The sequence below is a fragment of the Trichosurus vulpecula genome, chromosome 5 (genome assembly GCF_011100635.1).
Source record: "Trichosurus vulpecula isolate mTriVul1 chromosome 5, mTriVul1.pri, whole genome shotgun sequence".
Classification (NCBI taxonomy): Eukaryota; Metazoa; Chordata; class Mammalia; order Diprotodontia; family Phalangeridae; genus Trichosurus; species Trichosurus vulpecula.
This window is the reverse complement of record NC_050577.1, coordinates 9,850,089-9,877,336: the sequence shown is the minus strand read 5'-3', so window position 1 is coordinate 9,877,336 and position 27,248 is coordinate 9,850,089. Positions and strand designations below refer to the sequence as shown.

At 44.6% G+C, this 27,248-nt stretch overlaps 1 protein-coding gene across 1 annotated transcript in view; it reads right to left on the bottom strand.

Moving 5' to 3' along the window:
- Nucleotides 1-20,083, bottom strand: part of LRRC72 (leucine rich repeat containing 72) — a 31,640-nt gene extending 11,557 nt beyond the window's left edge. Inside the window, exons 1-5 of the mRNA XM_036759426.1 lie at nt 19,781-20,083; nt 16,087-16,160; nt 11,560-11,629; nt 2,647-2,728; nt 395-505 (exon numbers count right to left, since the gene is read on the bottom strand). Of these exons, the coding sequence (XP_036615321.1) occupies nt 395-505; nt 2,647-2,728; nt 11,560-11,629; nt 16,087-16,160; nt 19,781-20,083 (640 nt within the window). The remainder of the gene's footprint in view (nt 1-394; nt 506-2,646; nt 2,729-11,559; nt 11,630-16,086; nt 16,161-19,780) is intronic.
- Nucleotides 20,084-27,248: the final 7,165 nt, after the last annotated feature.

Sequence of the window (27,248 nt, the reverse complement as noted above, 5' to 3'; positions counted from 1 at the left end):
AGAAGGGATTTTAGAGACTATCTAGTCCAAACCTCTTCCCCACCTTTTTTTTTTTTCAGATGAGAAGTCTGTGCTTTGGTACAGATCGAGGGTTCTAAGTCAAGTGTTCTCTCCCTTGCCTTGTGTCACCTCTAGAATCCAGGAAGGCAGGAACCAATCCCCTGCAGCACCATGATTTGAATTCAAGATATTCAGTAAATATTTCAAATGAACGGTGCCTACATTTTTTTTCTTAAAGAATTTTTCCTAAAGAGTAAACAAGACTTAATGACACTAATTTCCACTTTCCAAGTGACATGCAAGGAATTTCTGTGTATGTTAATTTAGACAGCCACAAAAAGCATGGGGCGAATTTTCCCCGTGAGCATATTTGAGGACTTTTTGTTGGCCATACTTAGTGTCTTCAGGTTGTTCATCAGCTTCAATTCATCCACGACAGCGTCAAGATTCTTCAGTTGATTGTTGTGAAGCATGAGGACGTTCAGAGAGACCAAGTGTCGAAGGCCTGGAAGAGAGCAGCAGGGGAGGGGGAGGACTTCCTCAAAATTGTCTACTGATGATAAATCAAAGCCAAGTATGCCATTGACATTTTTAAAAGCATGGAGTTCACTGAGAAAGGGTTTGATTTTTGATTTTTCAATAGCAGGTGGGTAGGACTCAGAACACTGACAAGGAAGTGTTCTAGATCTCAGTGAAGCATAGGATCAGGAACCGAGCATTGGACTTAAAGCTGGCAAGAAATGGGTTCTTATCTTGCCTCAGGTGCTTGCAAGCACCTGGGCATGTTACTCAAGGTCTCTGGGTCACAGTTTCCTCATCTGTAAAATGAGGAAGTTTGACTCAATAGCCTCTGTGCCGTGGTCTCTTCTTGCTCTCTCTATCATCCTAATAACCCTTATGGTGGGAATGTGGAGAGGACCACATGTGGTCTAGTGGCTTTTTCTTCTTCTTTTTCATACTACCCATCTATCACCAATGTCATTTTTAGATTTATTCTGCCAATCAAAGAAATTCCCAATCACAAGTCAATCAAGAAAATCTTTTTTAAAAGTTGCTCAAGTGGGGAATTGAAATAAAATCAATCTTATTGGGAAGCATTATGTGGCTTAGAGCTGAGTTCAGAGGAGCTGAGTTCATTCCCTGCCTCCAATATTGATGAGCTATAGCTCATATGACTTTGGGTAATCCACTTTCCACCTCTGGGCCTCAGTTTTCTCATCTCTAAAATAGGGAGTTTGAACTAGCTGGCGTCCAAGTTTCCTTCCAGCACTAGAATTATGGTTCCATAGCATAGGTTTGACTCTATCAGACAGGGATGGGGACTATATTTGTGATTTCATTGGTTTAAGGAGCTCCCAGGTGAGAAAACTACTTTTCCTAATGCAGATCAACACTTTCTATGCAACCTGTAGACATAGAGAGTTGTCCCAAAGATGGTGAAGTTAAGCAATATGCTCACAGTCACCTGGACAGTATGTGTCAGGGGTGAGACTTAAACCCAGGGCTTCCTGACTCTGAGGTCAACTCTCCACTATGTCCCTCTAGATGTATGATGATGATGAATGATCTTCAGGGACATAATCATGCCTAATCTGCTTCAGCAGTCACTGACAAGCAGCCAGAGATTCTCACCAGCTCTTAATTGCCATTGGGAATAGTGTAGATTGGACGCTAGGGTAAAAAGAGAAAGCTTAGGGCCAGCACCTCCACAAGACTTCTCCCTCCACTCACATTGTTATTATCTAAGTCATAGCACAGAGGTGCCTTGAACATGGCCCCTGTGACCCGCAACACTCTCTAGTGGACAGAACCAGATTAAAATGTAATTGAGAAGTATTTAACAAAATACATAAAAATACAGTATAACACAGATAATGTTAATACGTGATTTTCTAAGTGTACAGTTTAGTGGCCCCCATTTCTGTCTGAGTTCAACATCATTGCCATAACAGATACTCTTCAGGAAATACGACTTAAAAACATTCATCCCCTGGTGGTCAAGCTTTCCACAGTGGGCACCTCCAAACTTAGCTGATCTTCTCTACCAACATACAGTTTTGGCCACTGGGCTCATACTTGAAGTCTTTCTAGATTGGCATCATCTACAAGGGTTTGCCCTCACATCAACCTCTAGAATCCAAGGTCACCTCCATACCCCAACAAGGCACAGGAGAGGTAAGCACGGGAGACAACGGATGTAAGTCCAATGTGACTCCAATGACTCCCCAATGGGGAGACATTAATGAGGCTGTGAAAACCCTGAACACTCTTTAGATGGCTCTGTTTAACTATACTCTAACATTTCTTGTACGTTCTTTAAACAGGATTGGACCCCATTCAGTATGATGTTCAACTGAACACAGTCAAATGGTGAAGTTCTAATAATCAAAATGTTCTTTTCCAGTGGGAGAACTGCCCACATTAAGCTGGGCCTGGGGTCCAGGAGCACAGCATCATGGATGAAAACACACACCGATACCCGAAGGTGACAGAACCACCCAACCCAGTTTGTGTTTGCTACAGTAAATGGAAACTCCACCTTGGACTGTCACTGACAGTCACATGTCTGAAAGTCAGAGAACATTTTGAAAACACCAGTTTCGTTAGTAATGTCTTTTAAGAGAAAGGTGACGTGGGAGGCCATACCTTCTATTGCATAGAGGCTGTTGTTGTCCAGATAAAGTTCTACCAGACAAGGATTTCTTAGCAGAAATCTGATGTCTTGGAGCTGAAAAAGGAGAATGACAAATTAGTCTTTTTCTATCACTATCTCAGGTATTTTTAAGTATCTGCTTAATATGCATTTCTTTTCTTTTAAATCTTGATAGCTTTCGTTTGAACATCATGTCCATTTCCTAATAAATCACTTCATACCCAGAGTCGTGTTTTTAACTAAAAATAAAAGGAAAAGAAAACAGTTCAGCAAAACTAACATATCAAATGGAGCAACAGCATTTGCCACCTTCCACACCCATAGCCACTCCTAGCCTTTTCTAGGAAGAGAGGAAGCCACATCTCCTAATCAATTCTTCCTGTGGGAAGCCCTCTAGGTTCACGGAACCTTTTCCTCTCCCCAGGTCTGTGCGGATGATAGCAAAGTATCATTATCCTCATTTACAGATGAGGAAACCGGCTCAGAGATGTGTTATGAGCTGCCCAAGGAAACATGACTGTAGGGCACAGTGCTAGGCACTGAGGGAAATCACAATAGCTTGATCTTCTATGGCATTCTTAGGTTGACAAAGCACATTCTTGGCACTTGTACTATCAGGTGATCAGTAAAAGTATAATGCCCAATGGTTAAGAGTGACCTTCATGGTCCAGGGAAACAGTGGATAGATGACGACAGCCAAGACGCGTCTAGTGGCCGTTCCTCATTCGGACGTGAACTTGACAGTGAAGGCCAAGCAAGCAGCAACCTCACTAACTACATTATTTAACAGCAGAGCCAGTCATTCTAATCACATGAGTCATCAAAAAGCTGTAGAGAATAGAAGATGCCATTGTTGGTAGAAGATAGATAGAGAAATGGATAGACAGACATAGATTAGATAGATAGACAGATAGACATAGATAGATATAGATAGATACACATAGATAGACATAGATAGATAGACATAGATAGACACACATAGATAGATATAGACAGATAGACAGATACACATAGATAAATAGACATAGATAGATAGACGTAGATAGTTAGACACACATAGATAGATAGACAGACATAGATAGACACAGATAGATAGATAGACATAGATAGACGTAGAGAGATAGACATAGATATATATAGACAGATAGACAGATACACATAGATAAATAGACATAGATAGATAGACGTAGATAGTTAGACACACATAGATAGATAGACAGATATAGATAGACACAGATAGATAGATAGACATAGATAGATAGACAGACAGACATAGACAGACAGACACAGATAGGTAGATAGATAGATAGATAGACAGATAGGCATAGATAGATATAGACAGATAGACAGACAGACATAGATAGACATAGACATAGATAGACAGACACAGATAGATAGACATAGATAGATAGATAGACAGACAGACATAGACAGACACAGATAGATAGATAGATAGATAGATAGATAGATAGATAGATAGATAGATGTTTCTTGACCATAAAAAAGCATTTAATTCAGGGCATCAAAATTGGGCCTTCAAGGTTCTCCTCTAAGAAAGGGTCTCCCATGTACATATCAGATTCATACCAGTGTCCTCTGCAATCGGGTGTCCAAGCTTCTCATACAACCAACAATCCCTCTTTCCAAAGTCAACAGTGATCTAATTGGGAAACAACGGCTTTTCCCTCTCAATCTAGATCCTCTTTGGCTTCTCTGCAGCCTTTGACACTGTCCATCACCCTCCCTTTCTGGATACTGTCTTTTCATCTTTTTAAATTTTATTTTTTATTTTTAGTTTACAACACTCAGTTCCACAAGTTTTTGAGTTCCAAATTTTTCCCCCTTCCTTTCCTCCCCACTCCGTACCAAGATGGCATGTAATCTGATGCAGGTTTTACGTATACCTTCACCTTAAACTTATCTTCACAATAGTTGTAAAGAAGAAGTATAACCAATGGAGTGAACCATGAGAAAGAAGAAACAAAACCAAAAAAAAAAAACCCCAGAGAGAGAGAGAAAATAGTTTGTTTCAGTCTGCATTCAGACTCCGTAATTCTTTCTCTGGATGTGGATAGCTTTTTCTATCAAGAGTCTTTTGGAGTTGTCTTAGGACCTTGCATTGCTGAGAAGAGCCAAGTCTATCAAAGTTAGTCATCACAGATACCATGTGTCTGTAATCGTGTATAATGTTCTCCAGGTTCTGCTCCCCTCACTCAGCCTCAGATCACATAAGTCTTCTCAGGTTATTGTGAAGTCCCTATCTTTCTCATTTCTTATAGCACAACAGTATTCCATTACATTCATATACCACAACTTATTTAGCCATTCCCCAATTGATGGGCATCCCCTTGATTTCCAATTCTTTGCCATCACAAAAACAGCTGCTATAAATATCTTTGTACATATAGGTACTTTTCCCATTTCTACGATTTCTTTGGGATACAGCCCTAGAGGTGGGTTCAAGGATATGCACATTTTTATAGTCCTTTGAGCACTGGACACTCTCGTTTCTCTTGGTTCTCAGGACGCCCCTCTCCTGGTTCTCCTCTTTTCTGTCTGACTGCTCTTTCTTAGTCTCCTTTGCTGATCTTCATCTAGGTCATGTCCCCTAACTGGCTATCATACCAAGTTATGTCCTGGGCCCTCTTCTCATGGCATTCTAGACTAGACCCCATCACCTGGTGGTCTTGTTAGTTCCCATCAGGTTAATTATGATTCCTTTGTAAATGATCCCCATATCTTCCTATCTAGCACTCATTTCTCTCCCCAGCTTCAGTCTCATGTATCTCTAATGACATCTTAAAAATCTTCAACATAGACATTCCATAGACCCCTGAAAAACCAAACTCACTAATTTTCCACCATGACCTTCTCCAGCCCTTCTGAAACGTCTTATGCTAATGTTCTCCCTCTCTTCCAATTACCTGGAGTTTGCCTCTCTATATCCATGTTCCGTCACTTAGTAAAACATCAGACTCTGGAGGTCTCATCTTTGTCTTTGCATTCCTTTTTTTTCTCTTTAACCCACTTTGTTTTTAATAAATGCTTGCCTATAGCATTGTTTTATTGAAAATCCCAGGCAAATATCTTCTCCTTAGATTGTCCCTAGCTTTAGAAAGTCAGTTAGAGCCTTTGTTTTACATACCACAAACATGATGCTGTAACTGGACCTTTTGTCCTACTCACTCAATCCCAGAATTCCAGAATCTCAGTGTTGAAAAGTACATCGCTGGCATCTATTCCAATCTGAGCCTTACTACGAGTCCCCCTCAGATACACTCACCAGTGGTTATCCAGCTTCTGCCACTCTGGGTCTGCTCTCATGGTGAAAAAAGTTCTAACTGTCCCCAAGCCTAAACTTGTCTTGTTATGCTATCCATCTGTCTAGTTCTGCCCTGTAGGCAACAGCCCTGAAAATCTATAAACCAATTATCAAGTCCTCAGCCCCTCCAGGGGTCTTTTCTCTAGGCTAAACATGCTTAGTCTGTCATGCTAATCTTCCATTGGCATGAACTCAAGGACTTTCACCATCTCGGTTGCCCCGCACGGGACCCCCCCCCCAGTTAAATCAACATCCTTCTTGAAGCACGGTGTCTAGGGTGGATCACGATACTCTAAATGGAGTCTCATGAGCATAGAGGTCAGTCCTGGCAGCAGCTTGGACACTAAGAGTTTTGCAGCCTTGGAGGGACCACTTTGACCCTCTTATCCATATAAAGAGAGGGTTTGAACACCAGATTTCTAGGGTCCTTCTAGCTCTAAACTGCCATGACTTGAAATCCATGCTTGGTTTGGAATAATTACTTGCTTCAGCACAAACTTTGTGCTAAGCCCCATTTCTACGAAATCTTGTCAACCCTGTATGGAAATGATGGATTTATTACAAGTTTCTGTGAGCGACTGGGGAAAACATGTTCCCCATGTCAGAACCAGAACGCCTGAAGCATCAGGGGCTGCAGGCACCCTCCTCCATCACTCCTCTTTCAGCTACTGTGGGGCCGTTGGCAACCTTTCCCCAACCGCCTCTGAGATCATAAGCCCAGGCGAGGTAAGTAGGACTTGGCTGGTTCCTCCTCCCTCCCCCCGGCAGTCTGCCTCCTTGGGCCTCTGTTCACTGAACATCACTCATTCACAGGAAGTTGCCCTCTTTCTGAATTACATCTAAATTAGCAGCTTTTTGTGAATTGAATTGTTCTCCCCCTGTTTCATTTTGAACTTAAGAAATAAAAAAATAAAATGGGCATTTTTAGATAGTCCGCGGAACAGAAGGGGAGGATCTTTCTCTTCTGCAGAATGTTTCCCCTTCACCCTCAGACACACCAGCTGACCTATGATCCCATCATGGGGACACCCCAGCGATGAGGAACATAACTGCTCCTTGCCTGTTCATCTCGTTCCCTTCTTCTCCACCACCTCCTATGAGTTTTCAGCAGGGATTCCTCCCAAAAGGACTGCACCTTCCTCACTTTCTCCTGACGCGCAGAGGACAGCAGTGGGGCAAAGGGGATAGAACACTGGTTGTTCCCCCTCTCTCCAGTGACAAGTCCTCCTTCGTTTGTTTCAAGTTTTAAATTTTTAAAAATTAACAAGCATTTATTTTTTCCTGCTCCCACTTCTTCCCATTGGAAAAAAAATGAAAAAAAAAAGATCTTCTCTGTTCTATGTTAGCCCTGATAAAATCCTTTCTCCAGTCTTCCTTCATAGCACCTTCATGGGCTACACCTTACTTATCACATCTTCCTCTTAGGGATACTCAATTTAGATTTTTTGGAGACTGAGTTCCATGATTCACAGTTAGGCGGTAATACAGGCAGACCATGGGTCATCAAAAATGTACCCCTGTGTCTGGGAGAAGTTCAGGGCCAGTACACGACCTCTGTAGTTTCCCAAAGGACACCCGCCAACTCAGGGCCTTTTCACTGACTTTACCCAAGACTGGAATGCTGTCCCTCCTCAACCTGTCCTAGCTGCCCTGGCTTCTTTCAAGTCCTAGCTAAAATTCCACCTCCTCCAGGAAGTCTTTACTGATCCCCCCTTTCCTTCTTTCTATTAATTATCATCAATTTATCCTGAATATCAACTTGTCTGTTTGCAGGTTGTCTCACCCATTAGATTACGTGTGAGCCCTTGAAGGCAGGGACTGTTTTGTTTTTGTTTTTGTCTTTCTTTATATCTCCAACATTTAACATAAGGCCTGGCACACATTAGGTGCTTAATAATTGCTTATTGACTTAATTTGATTTGACTTTCCTTCTCTTGTTCCATGCTAGGCCCAACTGATAATAAAACAGGTTTTTCTAGGAACAACCACCGTGTCCCGTGATTTTATGAATTAAATTACAGTCTCTCTTGACACCCCACTCCACAGTTTACAACGCCCATTTCTCAAGACATACCATTGAAGTAGCAGGCAGTGTGGCTATTGTTGGCCCTACTTGACAGATGTGGAAGCTGCTTCCAAAGGTCAGGTGAAGCGAGTTAGAGTAGTCTGCGCATCTTGAAAACCCCTGGGCAAGTCTGTTTGCTCATTAGATGAGGCCCTCTCTCTTGTATTCCCTTTATTCTAAACTGAAGAGCTCTTTCTGAGTATGCTGCTGCTGCTGCTATGTGTGGTGTGTGTGTGGTGGTGTGTGGGGGAGGTCTGGGGAGGGTGATGGGTGTGTGTGTGTGTGTGTGTGTGGTGGTGTGTGGGGGGAGGTCTGGGGAGGGTGATGGGAGGTAGGTAGGTTGTCTCTTCTTGCCACAGGCTTCCCTCCCAAATCACCAGTGGATGTCTCTCTGCCATCCATCTATTTCAAAACCACTCAGAAGCCGTGCGTGTTTAGGCTACTCAGGCTGCCTTCCTTCTTTAAATAGAAGGGAAGACATAATTCTTTCAACAAAGATGACATAAGATGGATAATTAATGGGGCCCCTCGGGCAGCAGAAAGACACACATCCACTCCCAAAGGATGGGAGACCGGCTGCTCGGTTCTCCTTCGGAGCCGACACATAGCCTGGGGCTGCAGGAGCCAAGGAAAGTCCTAACCAATCAATCGATTAACAAGTATTCATTATGCACTTACTATGTGCCAGGCACTGTGCCTGGCACTGGGCAGAGACAAGTGCCTGACCTCAAGGAGCTTGCGATCTGGCCACGGAAGACAAATATAAGTTAATGGACAGGAAAGGCTTCATGAGGAAGGTGGCAAATGGGGTGAAGTTCAAAGGGAACGAGGCATTCTAGGAGATAGAGGCGAGGAGGAAGGCTGCTGCAGACATGGGGTGCCGCCACCACAAAGGCAGAGATGGAACACGAAGCCCATGGCTGTGCAGTATTGCTCAGGTAGGGGAGATCCAGCTCACACCAGAAAGTTACCAGAAGAGTCCGATCTTGGCATTGACAAAGGTTCTACTTACTACATGTTTTTGTTAAATCCCAGAAAAAAACACTGGCTGTCTTTCAAACTGGACCTCATGATGGCAATCTAGTGTCTTCCATGTTTTGTCAAAAGGAAATCAACTCCTGGCCTTCCAGTAAAGGTGACAGGACAGTGGCACTTCCTTTGTTTTTTTTGGTTTTTTCCTTAAACACTGTGGGGTACTTGGGCCTTGGAGTCAAAGGTCCTGGGTTTGAATACCAGTCCTCCCACCAAATGGCCAGTAGGATTTCTAGCAAATCTGCATCTCAGTTTCCTTATCTGTAAATTGGTGACTGTACTCAAAGGCCTCTGAGGTGCCTTCTAGCTCAAAAGCAAGGATCCTAAGATATATAAAGAGGTCTGAGAGCCACAATGGCAAACCTGGCAGGAGTCTTCTAAACCTCTGGCCAAAGTCTTTCCTTCATGCTCCTAGAAAACAAGCTACAGTTCCATTCCAATGAAAAGTCTCCTCCCCGTAGATTCAAGGAGAAAATTGTTCTTTCTATAAGCCAACAAAGAGATGTAAAATTCATCAAATAACAAAATCAGGGTTGTAATTGAAGATAAGAAGGAAATTTTTATTTTTCCAAATCAGCCTGATGAATTTATTTTGTAATATAGGGTGTCCCTAACATCTGGACACAGAGGCAATTGATGGCAATGTGGAATTATTCCATCGAGTTGATGTGAATCTTGCAAAGTGCATCAACCTTTGCATGACAAATGATGGAAATCATACTGAAGATATTATTTGTTAATATTAAAATTAAATAAAAATTTCATTCATTTCATTTCTTGAAAATATGCATTTTTGCCCATGTGTTCGGACTTTAGGAACACCCTGTAGAATGAGGATGTAGCCTGGATAATCACAGGAAGCTATGGCCAGAGACAAGATGGTTTTTATCTTTAAACATTTCTCATCCACTCAACAAGTATGAATTCATTGCCTACTGTGTGCAAGATGCTAACTTAGGCACTGGGGATTCAAAAGCAAACAAAAGAGCAGCCCTTCACCCTAAAGAGCTCGCATTCTACTGGGGGACAGCAGTGGAGTGGAGACAACGTACAGAGAAATAAATACAGGGTTATTTGAGCAGGGAGGGAGCACTCATAGCTGGGGTGGGGTTCAGAAGAGGCTGCCTCTCCAAGGTAGTAGATGAAGAGGGAGGGCTTTCCAGGCAGGGAAGTCAGCACCTAGCAGTTAATTTTGGAAGCTCATTTCTAGGACACACAGAAGGTAGGGGCCAGGGGTAGTAGCTGTATTGAGACAGATGAGGTCTTACGATTTTCACCACTGGTTTCCTTGATTCCTCAAAGGAACGGTGCCTTTGAATTGTGTATGTGTGTGTGTATGTGTGTGTGTTTGTGTCTGTCTCCATCTCTGTCTCTGTCACACACACACACACACACACATACACGAACACACATAAACACATGAATCATCTGGTCCATTCCAGTTTGCCCTCCTTAAAGGCAAAGACTAGTCTTACCCTTCTCTGTATTATTAGCACATTGGGATTAGCACAACTTGGCTTTGGGTTGATTCATTGATTGACTATTTTGGTCCAGATCTGGGGTTTCATTGGCACAAAGAATGCCCTGGGAGCAAAGTCCCTCTACTAATCCAGGGTAGCACTTTCTTAGAAACTTGTCTGGAATACTGAGTTTTACTGACTGCGGGGTTCACAAATTCAACGTGTTTTAAGAGTGGCATTTGAACTCAAGTCTTCTTGACTTAGTGGAAAATCTTCTATCCACTTACCCTGCTGCTCCTCCAGTATACTACATACGAGAAAAGTGATTATTAATAACTGACAAGTTGGGGAGATCCAGTTTCCCCCTTTTTTCTGAAGTTCTGATTTCAAAAGTTCAGTCTCTTGAAAGACATTCCTGATAGTAAGGTGAGGCTAACTTTCTTAACTATCTTGTTCAGACCCCATCCAGGTTGGGAAGCCATTGAGCTCTACTCAGGTTTGGGTGGCAATAAATTCTTTGAATAGATTGCTCAAGGCTGGGGGTAATTTAGAAGTAAGTGACATAATCAAAGTTCATTTGAATAGGCTCAGATTCTCATTGCAATATTCATTCCTTCATTAATTGTTAACCAATCAGAGTTGACTGCTACTCTTAGGAACACCCCTCTTCCAATGGGCATGTAAGCCATGAGCCTGATGCCATGATTGTCTTTGGTATATGAGAGAGACAGTCAAATGACCATCCTTTTAGTAATAAACATGTTGGCATTATTAATAAAATTAGTAAATTACCCAGAAATTATGTCTCTCAAAGTTTCAAAAATATCACTATATATGTTTATATATATAATGTCTATAAATAACATATTTATAGGTATGTGTACATGTATGCACATATATGTAGATAACATAGTTATCATCCTAAAAATGAGTATTTAAAACCTAAACCTGCCATCTCTTTTTTAAATCATGAAACCAAGAACAGTCATTTAACTATAAAGTGATTTAATGATAAAATGTCTATTACCTTGTTGAAGGAAAGCCATAAGTGCTTTAACCTGCGGAATTTCGCCAGGTCAATGACATCTACTAGCCCCCTGGGGGAAAAAAATGATTACTTCATAAGTGTTAATAATAAGTTAATAACAATCAGTTACCAAGTGGGCCTTGGCCACACATTTCAGGGTGCTGAGATAGCCCACCAGGCCATTCCCTAAGAGCTAAAACCCTCCCATCACAGGGGTCAAGGATCTGGCATCTGTCCAGATGAACATCCCTGAGGAAGAAGACACCGTCATTGCCAGGCACCTGTAACCTTGGTAGCAATGAGGTTATCACCAAGAGCCAAAGAGGAGGACATCTTGAGGACCAGAGGCCAGTGGAGGGGGGAAATTGTATCTCCAGGTGGGGTGCAGGGACCTTGGAAGGAGAAGCTAAATGTGATGAAAGCAACCCACCCCTTTTGGAGTGTGGCTGACTCTGTCCACATTCTTTTGCTCTGATGTTAATATTATTATTTTAAACTGTGAAAAGTAACAAATATCTGGGTAGTTAGACTGAATTGGACTTTCCAGATAAGAACAACCACGGTACCTAGCATTTATATGTTGTTTTAGGGTTTGCAAACCATTTTACAAATTTCATTTCATTTTTGTCCTTACAACAACCTTGGGAGGTGGGTGCTATTATCATCTCCATCTTACAGATGGAGAAACCAAGGCAGACAGTGGTGCTAGACTATAATGGGGGGAAAAGCTGCTTGCTTTTTAATAGGTGCTTTAACTCTTTCATGTACAGAGTATTAATAAGTACAGATTAACATGGGTTATTTACCTAAGAAGTACACTGAGGGGTGCACTGAGCCCAGCTCGGGGCAGGGTCAATGTTAACTCTAACATCATTGCCAGCACAGCCACCTGACCCATGATGGCAGCCCCTCTCCTGCTCCTCCAGGAATCAGCAAGCTTACTATTCATTTCTAAATACATTGCATTTCTAAATAACCATTTCTAAATATTTTTAAATTCTAAGGACTATTTAGATGAACCCAGAGCCCTGAATCTACCCCAGAGCATACCTTATCCACAACCCAAGTGCATGCTTTACGGTTTACCAAGATTCTACAAACCTCAGTGCACATAATGCAGACACCTCTCAGCTTGTTTCTTCTTCTGTAAAGTAGGGTTAATAATAGCACCTATCTAAGAAGGCTTTGAGGAATGAAACAACATATATAAAAGACTGCAAAAACCCTAAAGTTCTATATAAAATCTGTCTTGATTACTATCTCATAGGTGAGAATGAGGAGCTTGATCTGTGACTTAGTTCCCAGATGAAGGAACATGGGATATGAACTGGTATATGTCCTGCTGTCTCTTGCTTTTTTGCTTTCACCCACAAAAGCAGCTGTGGTTTCTCCTTCTCTTCCCAATGAAAACCTCACAAATGAAGTCTTCATCTGGGCCCTGACAGCCCCAGTGGCACCATAGAAAGGATTCACTACATCACCCCTGGTAGCTAAGGTTGAATAAATTAGGGCATATTCTGCTCTCATATTCTTGTCCCATTCAACATATTATTGGCCTCAAAGATCCTGTAGCATAATCTAGAAGTGGCCTTATTCCCCCAACCCTATCCATATCTTGGAACCCCTGAAAAGGAGGGACTTTTTCAGTACAAAAAGGGGAGGCTGGCAAGCTGTCTTCGGGGCTCACAAGTCTTCACCCCAACCTGAAGGCAAATTCTGAAGCCCATGGCATCTTATTCCCATCTCCGGCAGTCTATAAAGAATACACCTCATATATATATATATATATATATATATATATATATGTATATATATATATGTATATATGTATATGTATATATATGGAGAGAGAGAGAGAGAGAGAGAGAGACGCGGGCACAGGGTGAGTTGAATATGAAGGGATGATATCTAAAAAAATAAAATCAAATTAAGGGGTAAGAGAGGAATATATTGAGAGAGGGAGATAGGGAGAGATAGAATGGGGTAAATTATCTCGCATAAAAGTGGCAAGAAAAAGCAGTTCTGTAGGAAGGGAAGAGGGGCAGGTGAGGAAGAATGAGTAAATCTTGCTCTCATCGGATTTGACCCGAGGAGGGAATACCATACACACCCAATTGGGTATCTTACCCCACAGGAAAGAAGAAGGAAGAGGATAAAAAGGGGGGATGATAGAAGGCAGGGCAGACAGGAGGAGGAGGTAATCAAAAACAAACTTTCGAAAGGGGACAGGGTCAAGGGAGAAAATTCAATAAAGGGGGATAGGTTAGGAAGGAGCAAAACATAGTTAATCTTTCACAACATGAGTACTGTGGAAGGGTTTTACATAATGATACACATGTGGCCTATGTTGAATTGCTTGCCTTCTTAGGGAGGGTGGGCAGGGAGGGAAGAGGGGAGAGAATTTGAACTCAAAGTTTTAAAAACAGACGTTCAAAAACAAAAAAAGAGAAAGTTTTTGCATGCAACTAGGAAATAAGATACACAGGCAATGGGGCGTAGAAATTTATCTTGCCCTACAAGAGAAGAAGGGAAAGCGGGATGGGAGGGGAGTGGGGTGACGGAAGGGAGGGCTGACTGGGGAACGGGGCATCCAGAACATATGCCATCTTGGAGTGGGTGGGAGGGTAGAAATGCGGAGAAAATTCATAATTCAAACTCTTGTGAAAATCAATGCTGAAAACTATATATTAAATTAAATAAAAAAATGATTAGGGAAAAAAAAAGAATACACCTCAGTAAACCTCCTTTGGACAAAGAAGTCTTATATGTGGGTTTCCTCTTCCTTTCCCCAGAGAGGATGCTTGGGTTATCACTCACTGGAGAAATATTTGCTGCCAACTGAAGAAATTGAAACTGATAGGAGAAAGTGATGAACTCATCCTTTTGAAAGGTCTCCAGCTCGAGGACTCATCCCCGGCTGCTGCTTCGAGTGGCCCTAATCCAACTCTATTGAGTCTTGTCACTATTACTTATTAAGCACTTACTCTGAGCCATGTGGGCCAGAGAGACAAAGCAGGAAATAAAAAGTCCCTGCCCTCAAAGAGCTTAGTACAGTGCCTAGCACGTACTGGTGTTTCAGAAATGCTAATGACTGGCTGGCTCTAATGAGGGAGACAGACAGCAGCCTTCTAGATACTAGATCTATTTGGGGTAAATTGGAGGTAATCTCAGAGGGAGGCCACTGGGACAGGCTATCCCACTGTTTACACCCCATACATTGTCTGTTCTGAGAGCCATAAGGTTAGAAATGCAGGAGGTCAGTGACAGCTCGGCTCTTCTCTGCCCACATTAATGGCAGTGTACCACTTCTGGGAGTTTCAGGGAAAACCCTGACAAACCAGAAAGCCTGTAGATACCAACAGTTACTGTGGTGACTGGCCTTGAGACTCAGCGATACAAGATCAGTCAAAGCACCTGGGGACACTTGCCTTAGAGGGGAGCAGACTTGGGGAGGGCAGAGCAGCTGTCTCCATGCATCCTCGGGGCGACTGTGGGGAGCAGGGATTGTACTCGCTCTGCTTGGCTCATGGTGGGGAGGGGGCCGATTTAGGCTGATGTTCAGGACAATGTTCTAACAACCGTCGCTGCTCTGAGTGTAATGGAGGTAATAGAGTCCTGCTCCACAGGATCTGCCATCAAAGTAATTCTGTCCCCATCTGAAATTTGTTGTTGCGTTGTTTCTGACCCTTTGCGACCCCATTTGGAGTTTTCTCAGCAAAGATACTAAAAGTGGTTTTGCCATTACCTTCTCCAGCTAATTTTACAGATGAGGAAACTGACAAACAGGGCTAAAGTGACTTGCCCGGGGCCACACAGCTAGGAAGTGTCGTCTTCCTGATTCCAAGCCCAGAGCTCTATCCACTGTGCCACCTAACTGCCTCTGCCCTAAATTACCTTTTATTTCTTTATCTGTATGTTTGCTTCTCAGTTTCCCCATCTGTAAAATATCCATGACACTGTTCCCACAGGACTGTCCTGGGGTTCACAGGAAATCAACACATGTCAATTGCTCCACAAATGTCAGTTACTCTTTTATTATTATTGTTGCTTGCCCACTCCCCTCCTCCCTTCAAACACCCTCCCCAACCTGCTCTCACACAGACTGCTCTAATCTAGAAAAGCAATACTGTACCACTTTCTGAGGCTGCATGTAAGTCACAATGAACAGGTCCTAGTGTCTAGCAACAAAAATGATCCCCATCCATTACGCTATGAGCTCCTCGAGGGCAAGGAACATCATCTAGATCTTTGAATCCCTAGAGCTTAGCACGGTGCCTGGCACATAGGAGGCTCTTAATAAATGTTGATTGACTGATTATCTCCCCACCCCACCCCACCCCATCTCCTCCCCACATCTGGTCCTTCACGACAGGACCACAATGAACCCCACTCTCCTTGCCCCCCAATTTCAGCTTCATCCTGAGTCTCAGATCACAGGGAGGAGAATCATAGGAGGCTCTGATGAAATGGGGCATTGGGATCCTAGCACTCCCCCACCCTTCCTAGCTCCCAAATCCTTGTGCTTACTTTCGGGAAAGGAACAGCTCCAACACATCAATATCCCTCCTCTGACCACAGAGCTTCTTCTGATCTTCTATGGCCTGGTAACATATAATTAATCTGTCAAACCACATTCCAGGGAGCAAACCCAGTCATCTTTAGTCAATCCTAGTCACAGCTAAAAGTTCAAAAGGAAGGGGAGAGTGAGGCCTCCACCAGAAACTGATAAACCCCAGCCTTCTAATTATACTTCACGGCCCCCTCATGAGCCTGAATTTTGCACTGAGATATGAAAGAAATTATGAATCTTAACCCCAGGAGAAGCCCACCCGGAGTCCACACACATGGGCTCTGAAGACCAGGGTGAGATTTTACAGCAGGGCATACAATCCAGTCCTTGAACAATATGCGGAGAAGACTTAGGGAATTGAACATTAGTTTTTTATTGTTTTTTAGGTAGCACTGAGCCACTGGGGGGGGGGCAGCTGGATGGAGTCAGTGCTGGATGCAAGAGTCAGCAAAACCTGGGTTCAAATTCTGACTCTGACACTTACTGGCTGTGTAACCTGAGGCAAGCCTCTTAATCTGTCCAGACCAATGTCCTCACCTCCCAGGGCTGCAAGGAGGCCCAAAGGAGACAAGGTCTAAAGAGTGCTTTGAGGTCTTTAAAATGATACAGAAAGCTCGATGATAGGGACAATCCCTTTGTGGGGAAGAAAACCCAGTTAACATCCTAGAAGATTGAGGCTCTGTAAATGGAAGAGTTTTATTGCGGGGCTTTCTTAATTTGAAGCATGATTCATCACAACATCAGGGATGGGAGAATGGCCTCGCATTTGGGAGCATGGGTTCAAATCCCACTCTGGCATGAAGTAGCTGTGTGACCCTGGGTCAGTCCCTTAACCTCACTAAGCCTCAGTTCTCTCTTTTGTAAGATAGGCTAGATGGCTTCCAAGGTCCCAGTACCAACTACTCTATGATCCTATGACCTAGGGAGGGGAAGAAGGTAGGGACTAAGCCTCTATACAGGGCCCTCTAGGTGCCAGGCACTGGGCTAAGCTCTTTTTAATAAATATTATCCCTCCTTCTCCATCCCCTCCCCTGACAATGGGCCAGGGTTGCTGGGGGATGGGGAGATGAATAATTTAGGGCCACACCCAAACTCCAGATCTATAGCCTTAAGCTGCCTGTGCCACTCTATGCATTTTCCAAGAATGGCCTTAGAAATGTCCAGCCGGTTTCATTTGTCCAGACACAGGATCTCAGCGTAGGGAGCTCTCAGTGTGGAAATTCTTTCCACTGACAGCGGTCATCCTCTCACCTATAACTTAGAGCTTGCTGGGTTAACTGAGAAGTGGCTTGTTGATGGTCCGACAGCCAGAATGTGGCAGAGGCAACACTCAAGCCCAGATAGCTCTTCTTAACTCCGAGGCCGACTCCCCTCTACCCCCTCCACCAGGCTGCTGTGTGGTCTCTTCATTTAATGTAAATTAAATTGGCACAGGAAGCAAACAAGACCCAAAGGTGGACTAAAAGCAGAGCTTTTTCTCCCTCCTGCTTTACCCTGAGACAATCCCTTTTCCGTGGAGATTAGTGGTTTCTGAGCTTGTTAGATGAGCCAATTAATTAAAAATTTGTAGCAAATAATAAAATGTGAATAACCAAGAACCTGAGGGGGAAAGCATCGACAGAGAAGACGCTTTGCTGACGAGACAGAAAGCTGTGGGAACCTATCTGCAATTGGAGGCAGAGGGTTCAAATCCCAGCTCTACCACATCATCACTTCATCTCTTGGGGATTTAGTTTCTTTATCAAAAAAAAAGTGGAGAAGGGCAAACGTTTTTGGGTCTATATTCAGTCAACAAGAAATTGGATGGTCTTTTGAAAATCATCGGTGCCACCGTATCCCACTTCATTGGTGCCTTTCCTTAAGAAGCTGGAGGCAATGTTAATGGGTGCCCAGGTGGTAAAAGGACTTCTAAGCAGTGCAATGCAAGTAGAGGTGGGCTCTGATGACTGCCCCAGGCGAGGCCAGGGCCCAACACCCCAAGAGAGAGGAACAAGAGAGTGTCTAGAGGCATGTCCACAAGAAGCCAGTGGCAGGACCTGAGCTCTAGTGCTAGCCAGGGGGCCATCAAATCCAATGCTCTCATTTTACAAAAGAAGAAAATGGAGCCCAGAGGAGGGATGCACCTTCCCCATGGTCCCACAGGCAGTAGTGACAGACCTGTGACTGGAAGCCAGGGGTTTCTAGTAAATGGGCTAACCCTCTACCAAAACTGAGGGGAGGGGAGCAACACAAAAACAAGAATTAGCACCTGGAAAACACTAGTCTGGTAGGGAGAGAAGTAGATCCCCCAGAATCCTAGGTTAGAAGTCAAAGCAATGAGGAATTTGAACATAATGGCAAGATTGCTCCTGCTGATATTAATAAATGCTTGAGCATTTACAAAGCACTTCCCAGACGTTACTTGATTTGTTCCTCATGACTCTGTGAGATAGGTATTATCATCCCTATTTTAGAAATGAGGAAACTGAGTCACAGAAGTCAAGTGACTTGCCCAGGGTGGCTCAGCTAGGAGGTGTCAGAGAAGGGATTTGGACACAGATCTTCCTTACCCCAAGTCCAGGGCATTGTTCCATATGCCACCTGGCCTCTTGTTATGACCTTAAGAATTTGGAAAATACAGATCACAGCCCTCATCAAATGTGAATGAAGGATGCATGAGTCCATATTCAGTGCTTTCTAGGGGTCCTTGACACAGGTTAGTGGCCAGGCAGTTAGCTAACGAAAGGGCTGATCAGTCTGTTACCCCCAGACCGACAAGCATTTAAGCACCCACTTTGTTCAAAGGGCACGGAAACTAAGGGCCAAGTGAAAACAGTACCCATCCTCAAGGCTGTCTCTCCCAGTTTATTTCCAACCCAGCAGGCATTCCATCATCCTGGGCAAGCTTGGGACCCTGGAAAGCTTTTGTGCCCCTGAACCCTCCTCACTCCCAAGGTGGACTCTCCGAACTGCAATGGGTCTTTCCCCAAAGCCTCTCCTCACTGTCCAGTCAAAGTTCTGGGAGACGTCTTTGGCCAAGAGTTCTGCTAGGGAGAGTCTGAGGGAACCCACAGTCTGTCATTTCAAAAGAACCACATTCCTTCTTCCTGGGGAAATCCCCAAAGCAGATTGTTGGGGCAGTGAGTTGGGGAGGCCTTAGATGTCAAGTACTCCATGTGAGAAATATGGTTTGCCTTGGCACAGAGCACGGGCCCTGGTACAGAGCTCGAGATGATTAAGAAATAATTGTTGCTTGCATCAAACTGAACTGCATTGGGCTGTACTGAAACAGATTGGCCCGGACTAAACTGGACTGGACTGTGTTGGGTTGGGTTGGACTGGACTGAAATGCATTGTTATGGACTGTCCTAGATCGGCCTGGCCAAAGTAGTCTCCAAGCGTAAGACACGCCGTGCCCCAGCCTCAGCCAACCAGCACCTCTGGTTTGGGGTCAATAGCCTGGGTCAGCACCACCCCCGCTCCGGAACAAAGGAGAGCCCCTTGCGGGGGGAGGGGCGAGGAGAGAGCAGGCAGCCCCTGGCACAGCGGGGCGCAGTTGGGCCGGAAGCCGGGTAGCTACAGCCTCCCCACCCCATCTCCTACTAGCTTCGCAGGATCCTGGCAGGGCTCGGAGTGGCGGGTGGGGGGCGGCGGGATCAGGATGGTGCTCACCTTGCGGCTTTTCTCCCGGGAGAGGTCAGCCTTGGAGAGCTTGGCCACTTCAGCGTTCTCCGTCGTTGCTATGCGCCGGAGAGCAAGCTGTACTGGTGTCCGCGCGCGGGAGCGCGCGGCACGACCTTGACTCGAGCTCCCAGTGCATAGCGAGACTGGAGTCAAGAAGACGGAGCTGGACCGCCGCAGGTCCTGCGGGGTGGCGATCAACGACGGCGTGGAACTGGTCTCGAGCACCCACTGGCTCGGCCCCGAGCGGGAGCCTGAAAAGACGATTTCTGTGTCTGAGGCCTCCTGCGTCATGACTGACGCTGGCTGGGAAGTGGAGCTCATTCTGGAATAGCACCTGGAGGGGGGAGGGGGGGGGCCGCAGAGGTGGGGTGTGGGGTGACCTTGGGTAGGTCATTTGCCCTCTTCACCTTCTCAGCTCCTTCATCTGTCAGATACGGGACATGGGCTAGAAGAGACCTATGGTCCATTACAGTGTTGTGCATATAAGAAACATTTAATAAGTACTTCATACTTTCATTCATTCATTCCATCTCTGAGATTTAGTGAACCTTAGGATGTAACCACACTGTGTGTAGAATTCTCTTTCTAAACATGCCCCACACTTCTAAAAATCCTAGAAGATAAATGCTATTTACAGTTCACCCAAGGCTGGCTCTAACCCAGAGAAGCTTAAGTCATGGGATGAAGATGCCCCATACACAACGTGCTCCTTGTGCAAAGCCTCCCGGTGGTGATCCACACTGTGTGTGTGGAATTGGTCTTCATGCTCACATGTTCATTACAACAGCTGACATCCCATAGAGTGCTTTACGCATGTGATCCCATAGCATTCTCACAACAATGTTTGGAGGCAGGTGCTTTTACTATGCCTGTTATACAAATAGGGAAACTGAGGCTGCCAGTAGTTAGGTGGCTTGCCCAGGGTCACACAGGTGGTAAATGTCTGAAGCTGGTTTTGAACTCAGGTCTTCCTGACTTGGGGCCCATTGCCTTATCCAGTACCAGGCCACAGGTAAGCAATGGTTCTGTGGTAAGGAGGGAAGGATGCTGAGCTGGGTGCTGTAGAAGTGAGTTCCAAGGTGGCTACGTGAGTTTGAACCAGTCCCTTCCTCTGTCCTCAGCCTCAGGTCTTCTCATTTGGGTTTGGACTAGATGGTCACCTTTCCAGCTTTAGGGTTACAATACTCCAACCCTATAAATGTGGGCTATGAACCTTGAAGCTAAGGGGAATGAAGGGAGGCAGCATAGGACAATGAGATGTGCATTATCCCAGGACACAGTTTGAGATGTCAAAAGGCAACTGGTGACATGGGACTGAAGTGTGGGACAAAGACTAGGGCTAGAAATCTATATCTAAGAGTCACTGCATGGAGATGATTACTGAAGCCATGGGAACGACTGAGATAACCAAGTGAGACAGTAGGGAGGAACCAGACAGAGCCTTCTGGGGCCCTGACAGTGAGGATGACAGATGAAGGTCCAGGAAATGAGGCTGAGGGAGAGCTAGGAGGAAATGCAGACACAGCAGGGTCCTGAATACCTAGAGAGCATGGTGTCCAGGAGGAGAAGGTCAGTTACAGTGTCCAAAATGTTCAAGAATAAGAAGAAACACTGTGGAGTGGGAAGAGAATCTTGCATCAAGTGCCCCTGATAAAAGTCTGATGACTGAGATCTATAGGGAAATGACACAAATACATCAGGCTAAGAGTCTTTCCCTATTTTTTAAAAAAATGACCATATTAAAATGTGATTGAAATCATTAATAATGATAGAAGTGAAAATTAAAACAACTTTGACTTTTCACATCACACACAACAGACTGTCAAAGTTGACCAAAAAACCTCAGAAATAGTCAGCATTGGAGGGACTGTGGGAAGAAAAGGGATGCAACACAGTCCTGCATTGCTCTGAACATGTGATTGTTCAAGCCATTGTGAGTTCTCCTAACAGCATTAGCATCCAGCCCATAGTTCTCCCATTTTCTCCACAAGGATATTGGAGAGACTGTGTTCAGTCTTGATGAAGTCCAAGACATGCTACATTTATGGTGTTTCCATGATGCATTCATTGAATAGGATTAGAGTTATGAGTCAGCTAAAAGGTAGCAGAGTAGTTTGTGTTGGGCATGGCGGTCAGGCTGTGCCACTTTATCAGGGGAGAATTATGCAGGAAAAGTGGAGAATGTTGGAGAGGTCCATGACCACCTCATGTGCTTCACTGAAATCCATGGTTTGTCAAGAAACCTAGAAGTCCCCCAGAATGGAAAGATTTGCTGTAGGACATAGAGAAGAGGTTCATAGGTGTCATCTGTACCATTCAATTCGACAAACATTCATTGAGTACTACTGTGTGCCAGTCATTCTATAAGCATTCATTAAGCACCTGTCATATGCCAGGCACTGTGTTAAGTGATAGGGATACAAAGAAAGTCAAAAGATAGTCCCTGATCTCAAGGATCTCACAGTCTAACTGGGGAGACATTGCCAGGCCCTAGAGAAGTAAAAGTAAAAACAGAATAGTCCTTGCCTTCAAGAAGCTTACATTCTACATGGGGCAGGGGGCAGAATACATATCCCCAAAATAAGTAAATACAAAGTAATTTCCAGAGGCATTGGGGAAGGAGTAGGAGTGAGTAAAGGCTCCATGTAGGAGGGGCCACTGAGCTGTGCTTTGGAGGAAGGTGGGCATTCTAAAAAGTGGAGATAAGGAGGGACAGTAAACTTTGAGGGAACACTCACATCAGGTACAAAGTGCTCAGATCCACTGAAGGATCAAAGATCAAAATATCACTTTGGTGTAGTGCTACTGCAAGGGAGAAGGAGCTTAGTTTGGTATTATTTGCTCTCAGTGAACTCAGGGTGACTCCGAGTGGTCACCACTAGTGCAAATTGGGAGAAAGGCAGTTGTTCTTGACCAGTCCCAGAGAAGGAGATGAAGAGGTGGAATAAGGGACTCCTGTAGAAACCCGACAGCCTTCTCTGCTCCTCAGAAGCTGCCCTTTGTTTCAGAAACTGGAAGTGGTAAAATTAAGAATAACCCATACATGCCCATCACTATTGCACAACATCATGGCATGTCTCCAAGTTCATGTCATCCTTTCTCAGATCTACATCCTTTGCTAAGATTTTCCTCGATCTGTCCCCTCCCAAGCCAACCTTAGCCCCAGTGCTATGTAGCCCTGAGACTTTGCTATTGCCTCCTCCCTGCCAAAGGAAAGGAGAGGGAAGCTTTGAAATGAATTCCGGCTAAATTTTCTTCTTATCAATTTCTTTGGTTCCTTTTTCTTACGTTAAAAAAAAAATTGGCCATGTGCCCAGAGCTGGAAGTACAGCTGCATTTTTTGAATTAATTAAATACCCTCCAACTTTTCACAGTTTCTATCAGTAAATGCAATGGATCTTAAAAAGAGCATTCACTAGAGGAATGTGTTGTGTAATCCAGGTTGATGTAGGTGGTCTAGAAACCACTTATAGAATCTGTGTACTCAGCAAAGGTGATCACTGCAGGGAAAAATGCCATTTTGACAAAAGCTAAGTCCTCTAAGCTCCCCTGAGCATCACTGCGGTGTCAGGAAGGTTGCATAGCCCACCACACCTCCCATTGTATCTCCAGCCAAGATATCCCACCTTGAGTGTAATTACATCCAGCTGATGACTCTTCCATCAGCTTTGTTGACTTTTGTAATGCTCAGCATCAGAGCTCTACTGGTGATTCTATCCATCTATCTATCCATTTCCGATCTCTGACATGTACAAATTGATGACTCGACGAATCACAGATCATGTGCACACTTGGATGCCCATCTGCCTTGCCTTGGCCCCTGCTGGGGCTGACTCCTCACGCCATCTACGACGGCCGTCTTTCTTTTACCTGATCTCTTAGATTTTTCTTTCTTTCTCTTAAAATTCCGTTGTCTCTCAGGAATCAGATATGCTCTGTCGGAAATGATTTGTCAAGGAGGCTGTTACCTATAGAACCCTGTCGCTTTTTCTATTTAGAGGTTCTGCCTTGGTTCAAGTTTTTCTCCCTCTGACTGTCGCCTTTTTTTCCCTTCTTACCCCCCCCCATTTTTTCACTAGATATTTTTCTCTAAGCAAAACAGTTTTGATTTTTTAAAATGTCTTTGCGTTGTTTAGATAGGGATCAAATACAGCCTGAAAAACTATGGCAACATAACAAATTCATTCTTTGCATTGAGGCAAGTCCTTTTAAAAGCTCAATTTAACCAGTGAAATGATCAGAGGCACAAGGCTGGAGCTCTTCATCGGGGAGAACAAAAACCATAGGGTCAGGATAGCATGACCCAAGTACTAGGCTACAGAATGTCAGATCCAGCATTCCCCTCCCCCCAAGTTGGGTGGTTCAGTGGCTGGAGTTTTGGACTCAGAGTCAAGCAGACCTGGTTCAGATCCTACCCCAGATACCCACTTAGCTGGGTGAGCCTGGCAAACCGTTTAATCTCTCTGTGCCCCAATGATCTCATCTGTAAAATGGGGATGATGATAATGCCCGTCTCACAGAGCTGGTCTGAGAATGCAATGGGATAACATAGGCAGAGTGCTTCACTAGCCTTGGAGCGCTGCATAATTGCTTAAAATGCTATAGAAATGTAAGTTCTTATCGTTCCTCTTGCTCTACAATGCTCCCAGATCATCACGTGATTGAAGGAGGGATGTATAGCAGCTGCTGTGGAGGTGGTTACCAGGCCTCAGCTCCACTGGAGTGCTTTCCCTCAGCCATGGCTCAGGGGCCCAGCTAGAATAAGGGCCAGCCGATTTTGGGGTGGGGGAGGACAGTGCTGCTGGCTCTGGGGCTCATCTCCCTATTGGTGGCCGTTGGTGTTGGCAGGGCTGGGAATAGAGGACCCTCCTTTGCCCATAAGGGTCACTCCCTTCAGTGACATCTGGGGAGAGGCTGTTGGGAATGGGACTGAGGGTCTAGGAGTCCTTGCTCTACTTGGGACTCTCAGGTTCTGGGTTCTGGGCTGTCTGCACCAGTGCTGAGGGCTTGACCTGCCCAAGGCAAGGCACCTTCTATGCTCCCGTGAGTAGCTCAACTTTGCATCTATTTCTCTTCACAACACCCTTGTGAAGCCCGAGGTGTGGGGACCCACATTCTTATACCAGACAAAGCTGAAGCTTGGAGGGTTGGACTGACTTGGCCAGGGTCACAGCCAGCATGTGCCAGAGGCAGGGCTTGAACCCTATTTCTGACTCTGGGATGGTCTCTCTGTTGATGACACCAAACCACAGACCCTCAGGCTGTAGATAAAGGCAAGAAACATGATGATATATTGAGGCAGCCAACCCTCCTGTTCTTCAAAGCCTCATCTTAAAGTGAAGGGTCCAGGCTTTGGAAGGAAATATCAGCAAAAATGTGAGCTTTGGCAGGTCCTACAAACTTGGGAAGACTTTGGGTACACCATCCAAGGCCAGCCTGGAGAGGCTTGGAGGCTCATCTCCAGAAAGCTGGCCATGGGGTACCACCAGCAGCATGAAGCCTGGCTCTCCTCATTTGTTCTCTCTCTCTCTGTCTCTCTCTCTCCTCGTTCTCTCCTTCTTTCCTTCTCTCTGTCTCTCTCTCTGTCTCTCTCTCTCTCTGTCTCTGTCTCTCTCTCTCTCTCTCTCTCTCTCTCTCTCTCTCTCTCTCTCTCTCTCTCTCTCTCTCTCTCTTTTAATTAACTAGAGTTTCATTTTCTTCCTCACCCTCACCTGTACACGTCCATCTGACTATCCCAGGTACCTTGTCAGAAGCCCCCATGTCCGCAGCTTCCATCCCTGTTAGAAATCCTGCCTGTGAGGAATCTCCCAGGACAATATCCCGTGTCCTAGTCAAAGCCCTGCCCCTTGCCACTAACACAGTTCTTTCTTCCTTTTCTGCTTATAACAGCAACAACATCGTTTCTGTAGGTTTACTTTATGGTCATTGTCTTATTTGATTCTCCACATTCCTGTGAAGTGGGTGCTAGCACTATCATTCCCATTCTGCAGAAGAGCACACTGAAACCAAGAGTAACCTGCTCAGGGTCACGCAGCGAGGAAGCGACTGATGCTGTGTAGATGACCACCATCAGATCAGCGGTGCCAAACTCAAATCGAAACAGCAGCACATTGACTTGTAAACCACAGGTTAGCATCATCTAGGTTGCATCGCCTTTTTATTTATCTGTTAAACATTTCCCAAGCACATTTCCATGCAGTTTGGGTTGAATGGAATGGGTAGCTTTGTAGGAGGACCCACAGCCACAAAATTGACCTGGGTGCCGTAGATGGTGCTACCCATTGCCCTGCCCAGCCGTCTACTTCAGCTCCTCATATTTTGCTGATAGAGAGTGGCAGAAAGCTGTCTTCTAACTTTGCTCAGTTTTCATGTTCCCACGTGGACATTTCATTTTCAAAGCTGGCCATTCTCACTATGATGACACTGCCCCTCTTAAGGGGGCCACTTCCCTTCTTTTTTTAATTTAATTAATTTATTTTTAGTTTTCGACATTAGCTTTTATAAGAGTTTGAATTCTAAATTTTCCTCCCTCCCTCCTCTCCCCCTACCCCAAGATGGCATGAAGTCTGACATAGGCTATGCATGAACAATCATTTTACACATCTCTCCACACTGGTCACATTGGACCACTTACCTTCTATGCTCTCTACTTAAAAGATGGTCTCATCGACAGGAGCCAGGGAAAAAGCCCCAGGTCTCTTTTGACCACAGTTATGGCTATGCACCTAGCTGGAGACACAAAACACATTATCGGTGTGTAATAAAAGCTTGTTAATTTAGTTGTTGATTGACTAACCTCTATGTGTTCCTAGTCAACTCTCTAGGACTATAGATTTGAAAGACCAAAATGAAGTCTCTGCTCTCAAGGCAGTGTGTGTGTGTGTGTGTGTGTGTGTGTGTGTGTGTGTGAGTGTGATAGACTCAGAAACAACATATACCAATACAAGCTAATTGGTGTGAGGATGAGTGGGGTAAAGCAGGGAGACACTGCTGGGAAAGCCTTGATGTAGAAGGTGGCCATCCACCCATGGTCTTACAGCTAGCACAGGTCAGAGGCAGAACTTTTACCCCCTCCTTGTCTTGGCTCCCCAGCTGGCCCTCTACCCCTTGACATGGCTGTTCATAGAGGAAATGGAAACTTTATATCCAAAAACAAATTTTAAGTGAGTTTAATTTTCTATTAATTTACCAGGAAGTTTTAAAACCTGGGGCACCCACAGCTTCCAGGGGCTCCAATGTGCGCACTTTTGCTCAAATGGAATAAAGACTCTTATATGGAAAAAGAAAACCTTGATGTTCAAGAAACACATTTGGAAAAGTGATGAAGGAGAGTAATGGGAAACACACGTGGAGAGAAGCCTGGGCATGAGGGTGAAAGCGATCATCCCATTGTTTGTTTAGAAAAGAAAACATCACATTCCAATAATATGTTGAAAGCATTAGATTTCCGACCCAT